Source organism: Ictidomys tridecemlineatus, chromosome 7 (assembly GCF_052094955.1).
Source record: "Ictidomys tridecemlineatus isolate mIctTri1 chromosome 7, mIctTri1.hap1, whole genome shotgun sequence".
NCBI lineage: Eukaryota > Metazoa > Chordata > Mammalia > Rodentia > Sciuridae > Ictidomys > Ictidomys tridecemlineatus.
This window is the reverse complement of record NC_135483.1, coordinates 146,099,427-146,113,770: the sequence shown is the minus strand read 5'-3', so window position 1 is coordinate 146,113,770 and position 14,344 is coordinate 146,099,427. Positions and strand designations below refer to the sequence as shown.

Below are 14,344 nucleotides of genomic sequence, written 5' to 3'. Positions count from 1 at the left end.
GTGTGTAGTACTAGGAATTAACCTAAGGCCTTCAAGCACGCTAGGTAATTGCTCTACCACAGAACAACATCCTCATCCCTTTTTATTCTGTCTTGAGGTAGAGTCTTTATAAATTCCCAAGACTGCCCTTGAATTTGCAATCCTCCTGCCTCAGCTAATAGGCCTGTGTCACAATCCCCACCTCTTCTAACTTTTATGTTGTTTTTTTTTTTTTAATCTTGGTTGGTAATGATTGCCACTTCGCATAATTGACAGTAATTTTCAGAATTATAGAATTTTGCAAACTCTAATTCACTATGAGGGTCACCACCCTCTAAGCAATCACATAAAGTAGCCTCAGCGCTGAGACTTATAGCATCATTGAGGTTGAATAGTTCGTCTCTTTCCAAAAGATAATCCAGGCCTTTCCTGAAAGCTTTCTGGTTTGGGGTAGTCTGGACATTCACTTGAAAATAAGGTGAATTGGTGGATGGATAGATGGATATGTAGTAAATCGAAAACAGTTCAACATTAATGATAGAATCTAGTTGGTGGGTATAGGGTGTTCACTGCAAATTCCTACTTTTCTATGTTTGGAAAGTTTTCATATTGAAATGAGGGAAGGGGGTTGCATCAAACAGAGTTGGCCTAATCTTTGCTGCATATTAGCTGAGAGATTGAACCAAAATGCCCGGTATTCAAGTCTCCTCATCTGATATGGATAAATCTGATGTCACAGAGTTAGCAGGGAAAAAAAGGTCAAGAGTTTTTCCCGCAATACTAGAGTCCCTCAAGTCAAGGATGGTCTGGAGTGGTGGCAGACGCAAACGAAAGGCAGCGGCGGGTTACAAATCGCTGAGTACGGCAACGTGGCAATTTGACCAGTTCAGGTAACTGTCAGGCTGTGTGTGACTGACGCGGTGTGGAACTCCTTAATGCATGACTCCGACCCCAAGAAAGAACTTTAAGGATGCTCCAGAAGCACTCAGCAACCGCAAGCCTTACCGTCTTTTTTCCAGAATACCTGTCCTCCCCCTTCATTCCCGCTAGTTCCCCATGGGTCTTATAAGCCTTTTGCACCAGAAATAACGATTATATTCTCTGGTTCTAAAACATCCCACCGCAGACTGTTCATCTCGTCTTTTACCAGTTTTATTTTAGGAAACGGGAGTGTTACTACTGAATCTGGAGGAAATCGGCTCTAAGACACGCGGACTTCTCGAGGAGAAGCGTGCGAGGTTGCGACACCTTGGCAACAGAGGACAGCCAGCCCAAGAGCCCATTATCACAGACAAGCTCCAGATCCCACGCCCCGGGAAAACTACAGTTCTAGCGCGCGGCTGGGGGCGGGGCGCCGAGAAGCCCCGCCCAGGCTCTTTATGACGTAAGACAATGCCTGCCACGCGTCGGAATTCTGCCCTGGGAAGAGCCACCCAAAGCGAAAGACACGCGGTGGGGAACGCGGTGGTATCGTGGGGCCTGTTCCAGGAATCATGCATTTCTTATCCAGATTAGTTGTTTTCTTTTACCTGTGGGGCTTTGTTACTGCTCAGGGACTAAAGAAAGAAGAGAGCCCAGAGGAAGTGAAAATAGAAATTTTGCATCGTCCCGAAAACTGCTCTAAGACAAGCAAGAAGGGAGACCTGCTTAATGCCCATTATGATGGCTACTTGGCTAAAGATGGCTCGAAATTCTACTGCAGGTAAGAAATGCTGCAAACTGTCCCCATGTCCAATTGATACACCAAATCTTACCTCCCTCCACCAACCAAAAGGCTAATTATTTGGTGGTTTTGTTTCTGTTTAAAGTAAGTTGAACCATTTATTTGTTTTTGTTGTTGTTGTTTTGTTTTTTTGGTACTAGGGAGTGAACCCAGATGCACTTAACCACTGAGCACAACCCTAGCCCTTTTATTTTGAGACAGGGGCTCACTAAGTAGCTGATGCTGGCTTTGAACTTGTGATCCTCCTGCCTCAGCTTCACCAGCCGCTGGGATTACAGGCGTGCACCACCACACTTGGTCATTTCGTCATTTTAAAAAATCAAATTAGATGTCAGTAGTTCCCTAGTATACTGAATATATTTTAGTTGTTGAAAATGATGGCTTAATATCTGATAAAAGTACACTACACCCCCACACATCTCCAACTACCACCACTATCTATCCTTAGAACTAAATCAAGAGATCACCTATGATAGCATTCATAATTTCCCTGAATTGAAACGTCTTAGAATCACATTGGATGATAGCTAAAAAGATTTTATTCCATCCCTCAAGCTGGAGTGTGGAGTGTGGTTTCTCACTACAACCACAACAATGACTTGCCTGGTGTTTTCTGCTGGGCCTCCTGTCCTACTCTCATCCCACCTACTGCTTAGTCTGATTTAATAAACAGTATATTATTCTGAGTCCGAATGCTATTATCCTATAAAGATAAGATTGGGGGAAAGTAAATTCTTCTTATTTAGAAGAAAAGAGAGACATGTAGGCTAAGGCTGTGGTACACCCTATAAGGCTAACAGTGAGGGAGGCTGAGACAGGAAGATCTCAAATTCAAAGCCAGCCTCAACAACTCAGGAGCCTCTGTCTCTAAATAAAATACAAAAAAGGGCTAAGGATGTGGTTCAGAGGTTAAGCACCCCTGGGTTCAGTCTCCAGTACAAAATATATATATATATATATATATATACTATTTTAAATTACCATTAAAATGACTTTTTGAGACTAAACCCACTCCATCTTTTTTTTTATAACAAACCCAGGTAAGTTAAATGAGTTATATGTATAAACCATACAACAAGTTAGAGGCTGGAGACCCACTAAAAAGTGAACTATTTCTGTAGCGATCACAATAAAAAAGAAAATGAGATGACTCCTAATGATTAGCTTTGAGCAAATCATACTTCTTTCTACCACTTTTAGGCAAGTTTGAGCCAAATATCCCATTGGGGGTTCAAAAAGGGTGCTAATATGGGAAAAGAGATTCTAATTTTAAATTATAACTAAACACCCACCTGTAATTTGAAGTTTGGCTTCTTGAAATCAGCTTACCTAAGATAATTTTTTTTATTATAGCCGGACACAAAACGAAGGTCACCCCAAATGGTTTGTTCTTGGTGTTGGACAAGTCATAAAAGGCCTAGACATTGCTATGATGGATATGTGCCCTGGAGAGAAGCGAAAAGTGATTATACCTCCTTCATTTGCATATGGAAAGGAAGGATATGGTAAGTTGTAATATTTATTTTTCTTTTCAGTTATATTTGAAAATAAATCATAGATTTTTGTGTGTATATCCAAAAGAATTGAAAACAAAGTCTAGAAATTTTGTACGTCCATGTATGATTCACAGTAGCATTATTCACAATAACTAAAGGCAGAAGCAACCTTAGTATTCACCAAAGAGTGTATAAACAAAATATGGTATATTCATACAGTGGAATGTTATTCAGTCTTAAAACTGGAAGGGAGTTCTGACCAATGCTACAAAGTAGATGAGGGCATTATGCTAAGTGAAATAAGCCAGACACAAAAAGAGAACACTGTGTGATTCCATTTATGTGAGGTATCTAGAGTAGTCAAACTCATAGAGACAAAGTAGAAAAGTGTTTTCCAGGGACTGGAGGGAGAGTGAAAGGGAGAGATATTAAATAGGTACAGAATTTCAGTTTTGCCAAGAAGTTTTGGTAATTGTTTGCATAGCAATATGATTGTGCCTTACTAAACAGTATGTTTTAAAATGATTAATATATATTTTACCACAATTAAAAACAAACAAAAAAATAATGGAGAAAATAATCACAGAATCATAGGGTTCAACAAACTCTAGCTATCTCTAAATCAGTTAAGTTCTTTATACTTACAAAGAAAATAAGACATTGTTGGAATATAGGTCTCTGCCCAGAGTTCTTTCCATTATATAGCAGCAGCACTCATAATGATTTTGCATAGTCTATAAACTCTATTTTGGACATTTCTATTTTTGGTATCATTATAGTATTGTTACATGGATATTTATAAAAACATAGATCTTTGTAAGCAAAAGTTAAATTAATAAAACAGGAAGCCAGAACATGATTTTAAAGAACAGCATTGCAAAAGGAATACTTGAAATATAATAAGCTCAGTCACTGTTAATCCAATACAAGATAGGCCTTGAAACCTACAGGGAATGAATTCTATAGCAAGAAGTTCCACAAACCCTAGGTAAAGCAGATAAATGGGGAAAATGCAGCACATATGAATGACCTACCTCTAAATGAGCCAACTTTATAAACAAATGGTTCACTTCTTAAAAAATAAATAGCTTTTTAATCTAATAGAATACTTAACTTTATTTATAAAGAAAGGGAAATTAAAGTAAAAATTAGACACTATTTTTTTACCCATCAAAGTAGCAAAGATAAAGTTGGCAAGAGCATGGAAGAATGAGCCATCTCTTGCATTATTGCTGGGAATGCCAACCATTCAGCCTAACAATTTCATCAAAAGGAAAAATATGCATATCTTCTGACCCATTAATTCTGTTACTGGGAATGTGCACAAAGATACATGTAAAGAAACATTCATTGCAGATTCTAGCAAAAGATGGAAAACTGCCTGACTATTTATTGCTCAGTGATTAGTTAAATAAATTATGGTATATCTATACAGTGAATTAATCTATAGCCAGTAAAAAGAATGGTGTAGAACTATATGTGTGTGTTAATGTGTTAAAAATAAAGTGAGATAGATTACATTCCTGCAACAATTTTTTTTTTTTTTTTTTTTTTTTTGTGTGGAGTACTGGAGATTGAACTCAGAGGCACTCAACCACTGAGGCACATCTCCAGTCCTATTTTGTATTTTATTTAGAAACAGGGTCTCACTGAGTTGCTTAGCACCTAGCTTTTGCTAAGGATGGCTTTGAACTCATGATCCTCCTGCCTCAGCCTCCCAAGCTGCTGGGATTATAGGCATGTGCCACCACGCCTGGCTTGCAACAAATATTTATTTAATTTTTTTTTTAGTTGAACATGGACACAATACCTTTGTTTTACTAATTTATTTATTTTATGTGGTGATGAGGATCAAACTCAGTATCTCACGTGTGCAAGGCAAGCACTCTGCTACTGAGCTACAACCCCAGCCCCACAACAAATATTTATTAATAATCTATCTCAGGCTCTCTTAGGCACTGGGCACCGGGCAAAAAGTAGACACTACTTGCTAGCCTTAAAAAGCTTACATTATAGCATGGGAATTTCACCTGTGCATATATCTTCACAGACTATATCTGGAAAGACAGACAGTTATCTGATGACCTTAAGTGTTGGGGAAAGAGGACTAAAAGTCAAGGGTGAGAAGATTTCTTCTCAGAAAAAAAAAAAAAAGTAGTGATTTCCAAACCTTTTCTTTCTAGCAAGAGCAGGGGTCCCAAATTAGATTGAGGGAAATCAGTGCCACAAGCCCAGTCAGACCTAGGGAAGTGGTTCTAGGAAACAACAGCTTCATATTCAATGCTTTTTGACCAGTCTTTTAGTCCCATCTAAATAGCTCCTGGGGTTGGGCTTGGTAGCACATGCCTGTAAACCCAGTGCTTCCAGAGGCTGAGGCAGGAGGATCACAAGTTCAAAGCCAGCCTTAGCAACTTGGTGAGACCCTGTCTCAAAATAAAAGGTAAAAAGGACTGGGGATGGGTTTCAGTGGTTAAGGGCCTCCAGGTTCAATCCCTGGTACAAGAAAAAAAAAAAAAAAAGTTAAAAAAAAAGAAAACTCCCAGGGCTGGGGATTCAGTAACTCAGTTGCAGAGCAATTGCTAGCATGCTGAAGGTCCTGGGTTCTATCCCCAGCTCTGCAAGAAAGTCAAGGGGCTGGGGGAGGGAGGGATTTAAAAAAAAAATCTCCCATTGTGCCAAAACTTGTATATCTCAATTTTTATTTGTGTAATCTAGGAGAGAAAGAAAATGGAAGATAGATTAAGTTTAATACTGTTCTAAAACTGTTGTCATAAAGTTGAGGCCATTTTCTAGATTAAACGATGGTAGGCAGTTTACTTTTTAGTATCTTTTGTTTCATTTTCAGAGTTTCCCTTTCTTTCTTATGTTGTCTCATCAGATGCCTGCATATTCTGCCTCCTCCCATAGCACCCACTCTTCTATCTGCCTAGAACACCTACATCCCTTATCAACAGGTGCCAGTCCTGAATTCATTGTTCTCAGGCAAATGATCACTTATTTTTCATAAACTAATTTATGCTTAGATATGAATGACTACCCAAGTTGCCTAAGCTATTAAGACACTTGCTATAGTATGTAGAAGTTTGATTTCAAGAAATTAGTTCATATTCAGTTTGAGGTGTCTCCAATAGAAAAATGGTGATGTTCACTAATAATACCACCAGCACCTTCATTGTACCTCTAAGGAAACTGAGGCCCTGAAAAAATGTATTCACTGGAACATAGTTAACTGCTAGCCTTACCTGAATTACAATAGCTTGGGTTATATTATTTTGAAAGTTGCAGTGTAGATCTTAAGTAAAAGGAAATTTATGTTTTTAATTTGTTCTTAATTATCAGGAGAAGTTGTTTTTCTGTCATATGATGATTGCAACTGAATAGAGTTAGTTCTTGATTAAATAAAATTTTTAAAAGTAAGTTGTTATTAAGACCTAACAGTAGCTATAACTTTATTTTAGGTGATACTTGAAGAAGTCTTTCCTCTGCGAAATGTCCTTGTCTCATGTCACAGAGCACCCCTGCATGTCTTGAAATGCATGTGACTTTCTAGTGCTTTAACTAACGATATATGTGGTATGTATAGATTCTTTACATTAACTCCTACTTCTTTGGTCTGCTTCTCTAAGTAGCAATGCTGTAGTAAGTGCATATTTTTCTCTTTATCATACTTTAAGGTTTTTTTGAGAAAAAAAGGAACTAATTGGCAACATTTTATATGTTTACAGTAGAATTATGATACAAACTTCATTTGTATCAGTGATATTTTTTTCTTTCAGAAATTTGAATTTGTTCCAGAGGTATAGCTCAGTGGTAGAGCACTTGACTGGATAGCATGTGTGAGACCCTGTGTTCCATCCCAAGCACCCAAAAAAGGAATCTCTGTTTGGGGTTTGTCTTTAATTACTATCAGAAATTATTTTTTCTGGGGCTGGAGTTGTAGCTCAGTGGTAGAGCGCTTGCCTCTCACATGTGAGGCCCTGGGTTCGATCCTCAGCACCACATAAAAATAAAGATAAATCTCTTTATTGTAGTTGTCCATCTACAACTAGAAAAAATAATTTTAAAGAAAAGAAATCATTTTTCTGTCTTAAGGTGATTATAACTGGACAGAATGAGAATCGGTTTTATAAAAAGGATATTGAATCAAGCTCCAGCTCTTTAAAGTCAGGTAATATGTGGTGCACTATTTCACTAATTAGGACTTACATGTTAGTCAATGTAATGCATGGGTAGATTTTTCTTTGTCCTGGTTTTGGAAACTACTGGTATACTGCCTCTTTTGGCTATAAGTTGCAAACCCTTTTCTACTTGGATTGTTTAAATATTTTAACAAGAATTATCTGCTTTTTCATTAAAAAGAATTGCTGTTCCTTTTAAATTTGGTCACTTTCAAAATAAACATGGGTCATGTATTCAGCAGAAATTTGAACACCTATAGTCGATCAGGCACTGTTTGAGACCCTAGGAATATATAAGCTACCCACTGCCTCCAAGAAAATCATTTTGGCAAGTCATTTTTATGAAATATTATCTGAAACAGAGCATAGCTTACTAAAATTATCTGACTTTAGCTAACTGGTTAACTATTAGTAAGAATTACTCAACTGTATACTTAAAAATTTTTTTATTATGATTAGAAATTTCTTTGTAAAATTATTCCTGGATTTTTTCTGTTATCAGAAAGATTAAAAGATTAATAAAGATCTTGTAATAGTAATAAATAACATTTTTCACACTTTCTTGATACCAGATGCTATTAAAAACACATATAAGTATATGATCTTATCAAACTGTCATGGTGGTTTATGAGGTAGACAGTGTTATCATCATTTCTCCCTTAAAGATGGGAAAATTGATGCCCAGAAAGGTTAAGTAACCAGTAAAAAAAAAAAAAAAAAAAAAAAAAATCACAATTTAATGTCTATAATTTGAAAAACAGATATATTATTACTTATGATTTATTTATGCTTCCAAGTAGCTGCTTGAAACTTTTTCTAAGAGATTACTCATCTATACTTGCAAATTTTTCAGCTTATACATTTCTTCTCTAATAATCATAAAATTTATGTTTATTTTAATTAGGAAATAGTGGTTATATAATTCCTTTGAACTGATTTGGTTTAAAAACAGATGGAAAAAATTGATTAAAAACAAAAGCAAAAGGGCTAGAGATGTAACTCAGTGGCAGAATGCTTGCCTAGTGTGTATGAAGTCTTGGGTTGAATCCTCATCACTGTGAGAAGAAAAAAAGAAAGAACCACAAAAAAAAAAATAAAAAAAATTAAAAGGCTAAAACATTTTAAGAAAAAAATTCAATGGTATTTAGAAATCAGTTCTTAAATGTGAAATAATATAATCATAATACTATTATGACAAGAATAAATGCTTGTAACATATAAATCACACTGTTAAAATTTGTACTCTTAGCAGATGGCAAGATTCCACCTGATGCAACGTTGATTTTTGAGATTGAACTTTATGCTGTGACCAAAGGACCACGGAGCATTGAAACATTTAAACAAATAGACACAGACAATGATCGGCAACTCTCTAAAACCGAGGTGATTAGAACAAATTTCAAGTAGATAGTCTAATTTTTTTCATTATAAATTAAATACATCTGTTGCAACTGTTATCTTTTTAGTCCTATCTAGCATGGGCTTTTAGCACTTTAGTAGAGCTGGTTATTAAAAAAAACTATACTCTGTGAAGAAAATGTGCTTTTCCAATATAAAATTGAAGAGTCATTCTATTCAATTAACTTTCTCCCCGTACGACAGTCACTAAAATCCCAAACTATTTATTTGTACAAGATTCTTCCATTTTCTAGGCTCTAGGAGTGGATCTCTTTCAGTCAGCATCATAAGAATTTGTAACAGGGTAAATAATTCCCTCCTCAGAGGATCATTCATGAGAATTTCACAAGTTTATGAAAAGAACTAGCAAGAATTTGAATTGGGTGGACCAGGAAGTTGCCAAACAGGAGTCAAGAGTTTGGCTTGACATTATATATGAATTGAAAGATTAATAAAGATCTTGTAATACTAATAAATAACAATTTTAAACTTTCTTGGTACCAGATGCTATTATAAACACATAAGTATATGATCTTATCAAGCTGTCATGGTGGTTTATGAGGTAGACAGTCTTATCATCATTTCTCCCTTATAAATGGGAAAACTGATGCCCAGACAGGTTAAGTAACCAGTAAAAAAAAAAAAAAAAAAAAAATTCACACAGCTGTAAGTGGCAAAATCAGGATTGCAAGCTTGGCAAGCACTGCCTGCCTCTTTCAGGGAATTTCCATCATGACTATTTTAGAGCTAATGCTTCTTTATTGAAGTCTAGGGCCTTACCTAGGCTCACAGTCGGTACTCTTAAAATTAGTAACTCAGATGTCTTCCCTCTTTACTTGTTTGAAGGCTATTCAGATGCTTAACTCTACTACCCTGTTAAGTAGAAAAGGGCTCTGCTGGTCACTGGTTTCAGATGACAGGACTAAATCCTTTTTCTGTTTCTTTTTCCTCTCTCCCACCAATCCTCTTCCCACGTTCCACTTCCTCCTCTAGGAACTTAGTAAGGACTTTACCCTGGGGTAGCCAACAATGGAAATGGGAGAGGGAGAAGAGAATATCCCCAGTGCTAAAGAAGAAGGGCAGCTAGAGGGGAACTGTTCTCAGCATGTATCTCTCTGTTGACTCCTTCACCCTCTTTAGAGTGAATAGCAGCTGCAGATGGATCCACATAGCACCCAAGAGTTCAGCCCAGGTGGAGTCCGGTTGTCACCACAGGCACACACAGAGATGTGTTCTGCAGTAGGATTACTCCTAGACACTAGGGAATCTTCAGTTCTTTTCTGGAAAATAACAGAGAAAATTCAAACGAGTGGCCTACTTAACTAAAAAAAAATTTTCACAAGTTTATCTTTTTTCACAAGGTTATCAAGTGCATTATCACCAAATGGATGAGTGATTTTCACACTCTTAAATGACAATAGCTGTCTTTTATTGACTCCTGTAAACATTACTCTAATCCTCACATGGATCCTATAACATAGATTTTGCCCTTCTTCTACAGAAGACATACCTGAGGTTCAGAAAAGTTGAATTATTTGTCCAAGACCACGAGCCAGTATATGGCAAAGCCTGGATTTGAAAGATGAACTGCAAGAAACTTCTTTCTTAATCATCAGAAAGATTTAGTAAATAACTTCTCTGGTATAAATGACAGGGGACAGGATAATAGTACTTTATTAAATTACAAAATGGAAGTAGTATGGAACCTAGTACTAGCAAAGTTAAGGTCATGTTCTTACCCACTGCTTTTTTTTTTCTTTCAGTTTTTTATCTTTATTTTATTTATGTACTTTTATGTTGTGCTGAGGATTGAACCCAGTGCCTCACGTGTGCTAGGCAAGTGCTCTAATACTAAGCTACAACCCCAGTCCCCCTACTGCCTTTTGAACCCTTTTCTAAATACTACAGAGTATTAGAAAAGGAGTAGATTTTGAGAATCAGCTATATTGGATATAAAAGGAAATAAATTTACCTATTCAGAAACTGCAGATTATTTGAGGCTATTTCAAATTCTCTGTACCTATATAGATTGCTATATTCATTGGGGGATAAATGTATCCCCCTTCATATAGAATGAAAGTCACATTTGAAAACAGTTGATATATCCTACAATAAGGTCCATTGATCATTCTAAAGTCTATTTGTGATGGGTTGACCTAGGGATATATATTGCTAAAATCCTTTCAGGGTTCAACTTCTCTTACTTCAGATGTGCTCCAACCTTACAGAACATTATCTCCAGATTTTTGTGCTTTGTTTTCTTTCATGATTATATAGGTTAGCACTTTCCAACGAAAATATTATTGAGTCACACATTCAATTGTAAATTTTTTAGTAACCACATTTTAAAAAGTAAAAACAAAGACAAGTGCAGTGGTGCACACCTGTAATCTCAGCTACTTGGGAGGCTCAATTGAGCCCATGAGTTTGAGACCAGTCTGGGCAATGTAGTGAGACTCTGTCTCAAGAAATGAAATGAAATAAAATGAAAAGAAAACATAGGTGAAATTTTAGTGATTTATCTTAACTCCACATATCTAAAATAGTACCATTTCAACATGAAATCTATATAAAAACTTACAAGATATATTATTTGGTACTATCTTCAAAATCCGTAGTGTGTTATATATTTATAGTAACTTATCTGGTTGTTGTAGCCATATTTCGAATGCTCAATAGTCACATGTGGCTAGTGGCTACTGTTTTGGACAGTGCTTTATTGTGTATTTACATAGAGAAATTTCATATTACCTGGAGAAACAGGGAATAATACTTCAGAATGCCAGTTATTTATTTGACATTGTTATTAGATTGTCATAGTTATATAGACTTGAAGAGTGAACTATAGAAGCATGGAAAAATTAAGAATTAAATTTTATTTTAAAATCTGTGGTTGAGTTTTTTTTGCTTATACAATATTAGTTTTAGAGCTTATAGAACTGCTAATGTGGATTTATTCACTAATGAAAATCCTTAGGAATAATTAGTGTGAACATGTAGATTACTAGAAAGCATTTAGTTTCAACAAAATTCATGGTATCTGCCACTAACCATCTGTAATCTCAAGGGAAATGGATACTCTTCAAAAATTGTTTCCAATGTTACAAAATTTAAAATCTCAGCTTTTAAAAATGTAACTTTTTAATATAAGTAGTCTTGGATATGAGTTTCGTTATTGTTGTATACTCCTCAAAGTTACTGGTTTGAGAAAGAAACTGGTTATATCTTTTTATTAAAGAAATCTTATTTTGGGTCTCTAGATAAATCATTACTTGAAAAAAGAATTTGAAAAAGATGAGAAGCCACGTGACAAGTCATATCAGAATGCAGTTTTAGAAGATATTTTTAAGAAGAATGACCATGATGGTGATGGCTTCATTTCTCCCAAAGAATACAATGTATACCAGCATGATGAACTATAGCATATTTTTATTTCTACATTTTTTAGCTACTTACTGTACTTTAATACATTATACAGTCATTTTTCTCCAGGTTGTATTTCTATTTTTCTCCTGTGAGATATTTTGTTCCCTTCAATACATGTCATTTTGTTTAATAAATGTGATGCTGTTTTGCAAATTTATCTTTTAGGAAAGGTATAATTGTGTTTCCTATTGCTTTATTCTGTGAACACAAATTGCAATGCCCTGAAATGGACCTGTAACTGAGTGGGCAATATTTTCCCATCCAAGGTATAAGAGAACACATGTCAAAATCTGCAAGCTCTTCCCAACTCTAACCTAACCTGAACAATATGTATAAATATGTAAAGGTTCAATATTTCAGATATTAAAATGTTTCATATTTTTAAAATATGAAGTAGGGACTCAGGAACTAGTATATCATCTTTTTATGTATTTCATAACATTATTGAAAGAATTGTGGTCCTTGGCATGCATGAAGGAAGATTTTAGTTGTATATCTCTGTCCCACAAAAAACTTTTTTGGTGCAAGCTTCTAGCCTTGCATGTTTGTTCCAGTTGGGAATGCTAAGAGGTAGATATTTGACCATGATAAAGACTTTTTGCCTCTTAAAAAAGGCATAAAGTCAATACATCTTAGTAAATGTGCTACTGTCTTCCCTCTTGTGGACTTTTATATCTACCACCCCTAACTTTTTGTCTTCATAGTTTTCAATGGATGCCATGGAGTTTCTTAGTTACCAGTATCCTTTCTCTAGAACTTTTCTCATGTCATTTCATTTTACAACATTCTCATCATTAATGTGAATGATGATTATGAACTGGCATGCTGTCAAATTTTGATAACTATAAAACTTCTATTTTTACTCCAAATGAGGATATACAGAGCTGGGTCAATTTGTGTCATGGTCAAATCATGATAGTGGGTCTACTATATGTTTTAAATATGAAGTGTCTCCCAAAATCTCATGCTTGAAACAATTTGAGAATTTTCAGATGTGAAATGATGAAATTATAAGATCGATAACTTAATCAGTGGGGTAACCTGCTGATAAGGATTAAGTGGGTGATAACTTTAAATAGATTGAATGTGGATGAAAGAGGTGGGTCACTGAGGGTATGCCTTTTGGGTTTTTGTCACTAGTGAGCAGAGCTCTGCTTCCTGGTAGCCACGTCCTGAGCTGCTTTCCTCTTCTACCTTAGTTCTGCCTTACCTCAAGCCCAGATCAATGGAGCTGTCTGTGTATGGACTTAGACCTCTGAAATCACGAGCACCAAATAACTTTTTCTTCCTCTAAAATTTTTCCCATCAGCTCTTTTGGTCACTGTGATGAAAAAGTTGACTTAGAACATCTACCTTGTTGAGAGTAATATGTAAGAGATGCTGTAAAAGATCACTGGGCCAAAGAAAGGGCACATATTTATTAAAGCATGTAAAATTTTGCATACTACATAACATACATATATGGAGAAGTATGGTCAGGCAGTGCATAGCTCTGCTCAAAATAAGTGAGTTTGAACCTTTTTCTATTTTCTGAAATTTGCTCTTTCTAAACCATTGCTTACCTTTTAATTTAATTAGATACAATGCCAGAGATTCTATTTAAAAGTCCAGGGGTAATACAGAAACCACCACATTAATATCATGTATGCGTAGATACTTTACTATCTTCATTCTTTCTGGTATGTTTTTGCTTCTATACTCAATTTTCTAACACTTTTTGGCTTGCTTAATTATAACTCTTTGATCATTTTATTTCCCTCAGAAAAGGGAAGTAAACCAGGAATGGTGGCATGTGCCTGTAATCCAAGCTCTCGGGAGGCTAAGGCAAGAGGATCATCTTGAGCCCACGAGGCCAGACTAAGCAATCAACAACAACAAAAAGACCTTTCAGAACTAAACATATTAAATGTCTGAAACATTTTCAAAGAAGAAACAGACATGTTCTATTTGCCTTAACTTTTAAAATAACAATAGAAACCAGGTATTGTGCCACAGACCTGTAATGCCAGCTACTTAGGGGAGGCTAAGGGAGAAGGATCACAAGTTGAAGGCCAGCCTGGACAATTTAGGGAAAACCTTTCTCAAAATAAAAAAATAGGCATAGTTCAGTGGTTTAATCCCAAGAACCACAAAAGATTTTTTAA

The 14,344-nt window shown here is 35.8% G+C and overlaps 1 protein-coding gene across 2 annotated transcripts; it reads left to right on the top strand.

Moving 5' to 3' along the window:
• Positions 1 to 1,141: 1,141 nt before the first annotated feature.
• On the top strand, positions 1,142 to 12,353 carry Fkbp7 (FKBP prolyl isomerase 7). Of its 2 annotated transcripts, none has more exons than XM_021725955.3 (4): positions 1,142 to 1,681; positions 3,056 to 3,207; positions 8,629 to 8,759; positions 12,035 to 12,353. In XM_021725955.3, the coding sequence occupies exons 1-4, from the start codon at positions 1,473 to 1,475 to the stop codon at positions 12,194 to 12,196; spliced, it is 654 nt and encodes a 217-aa protein (XP_021581630.1). In that variant the 5' UTR covers positions 1,142 to 1,472; the 3' UTR covers positions 12,197 to 12,353. The 2 variants fall into 2 exon arrangements, with proteins under 2 accessions (XP_021581630.1, XP_005324713.1); XM_005324656.5 differs by having other exon boundaries at positions 1,155 to 1,681; positions 8,626 to 8,759.
• The last annotated feature ends 1,991 nt before the right edge of the window (positions 12,354 to 14,344 follow it).

Excerpts from the sequence above, each read along its gene's own strand:
- Fkbp7 (XM_005324656.5), top strand. The coding sequence starts at position 1,473 with ATGCATTTCTTATCCAGATTAGTTGTTTTCTTTTACCTGTGGGGCTTT. Across the intron at positions 1,682-3,055 it reads GGCTCGAAATTCTACTGCAG|CCGGACACAAAACGAAGGTC; the intron begins GTAAGAAATGCT and ends TTTTTATTATAG. Across the intron at positions 8,760-12,034 it reads GGCAACTCTCTAAAACCGAG|ATAAATCATTACTTGAAAAA; the intron begins GTGATTAGAACA and ends TTGGGTCTCTAG.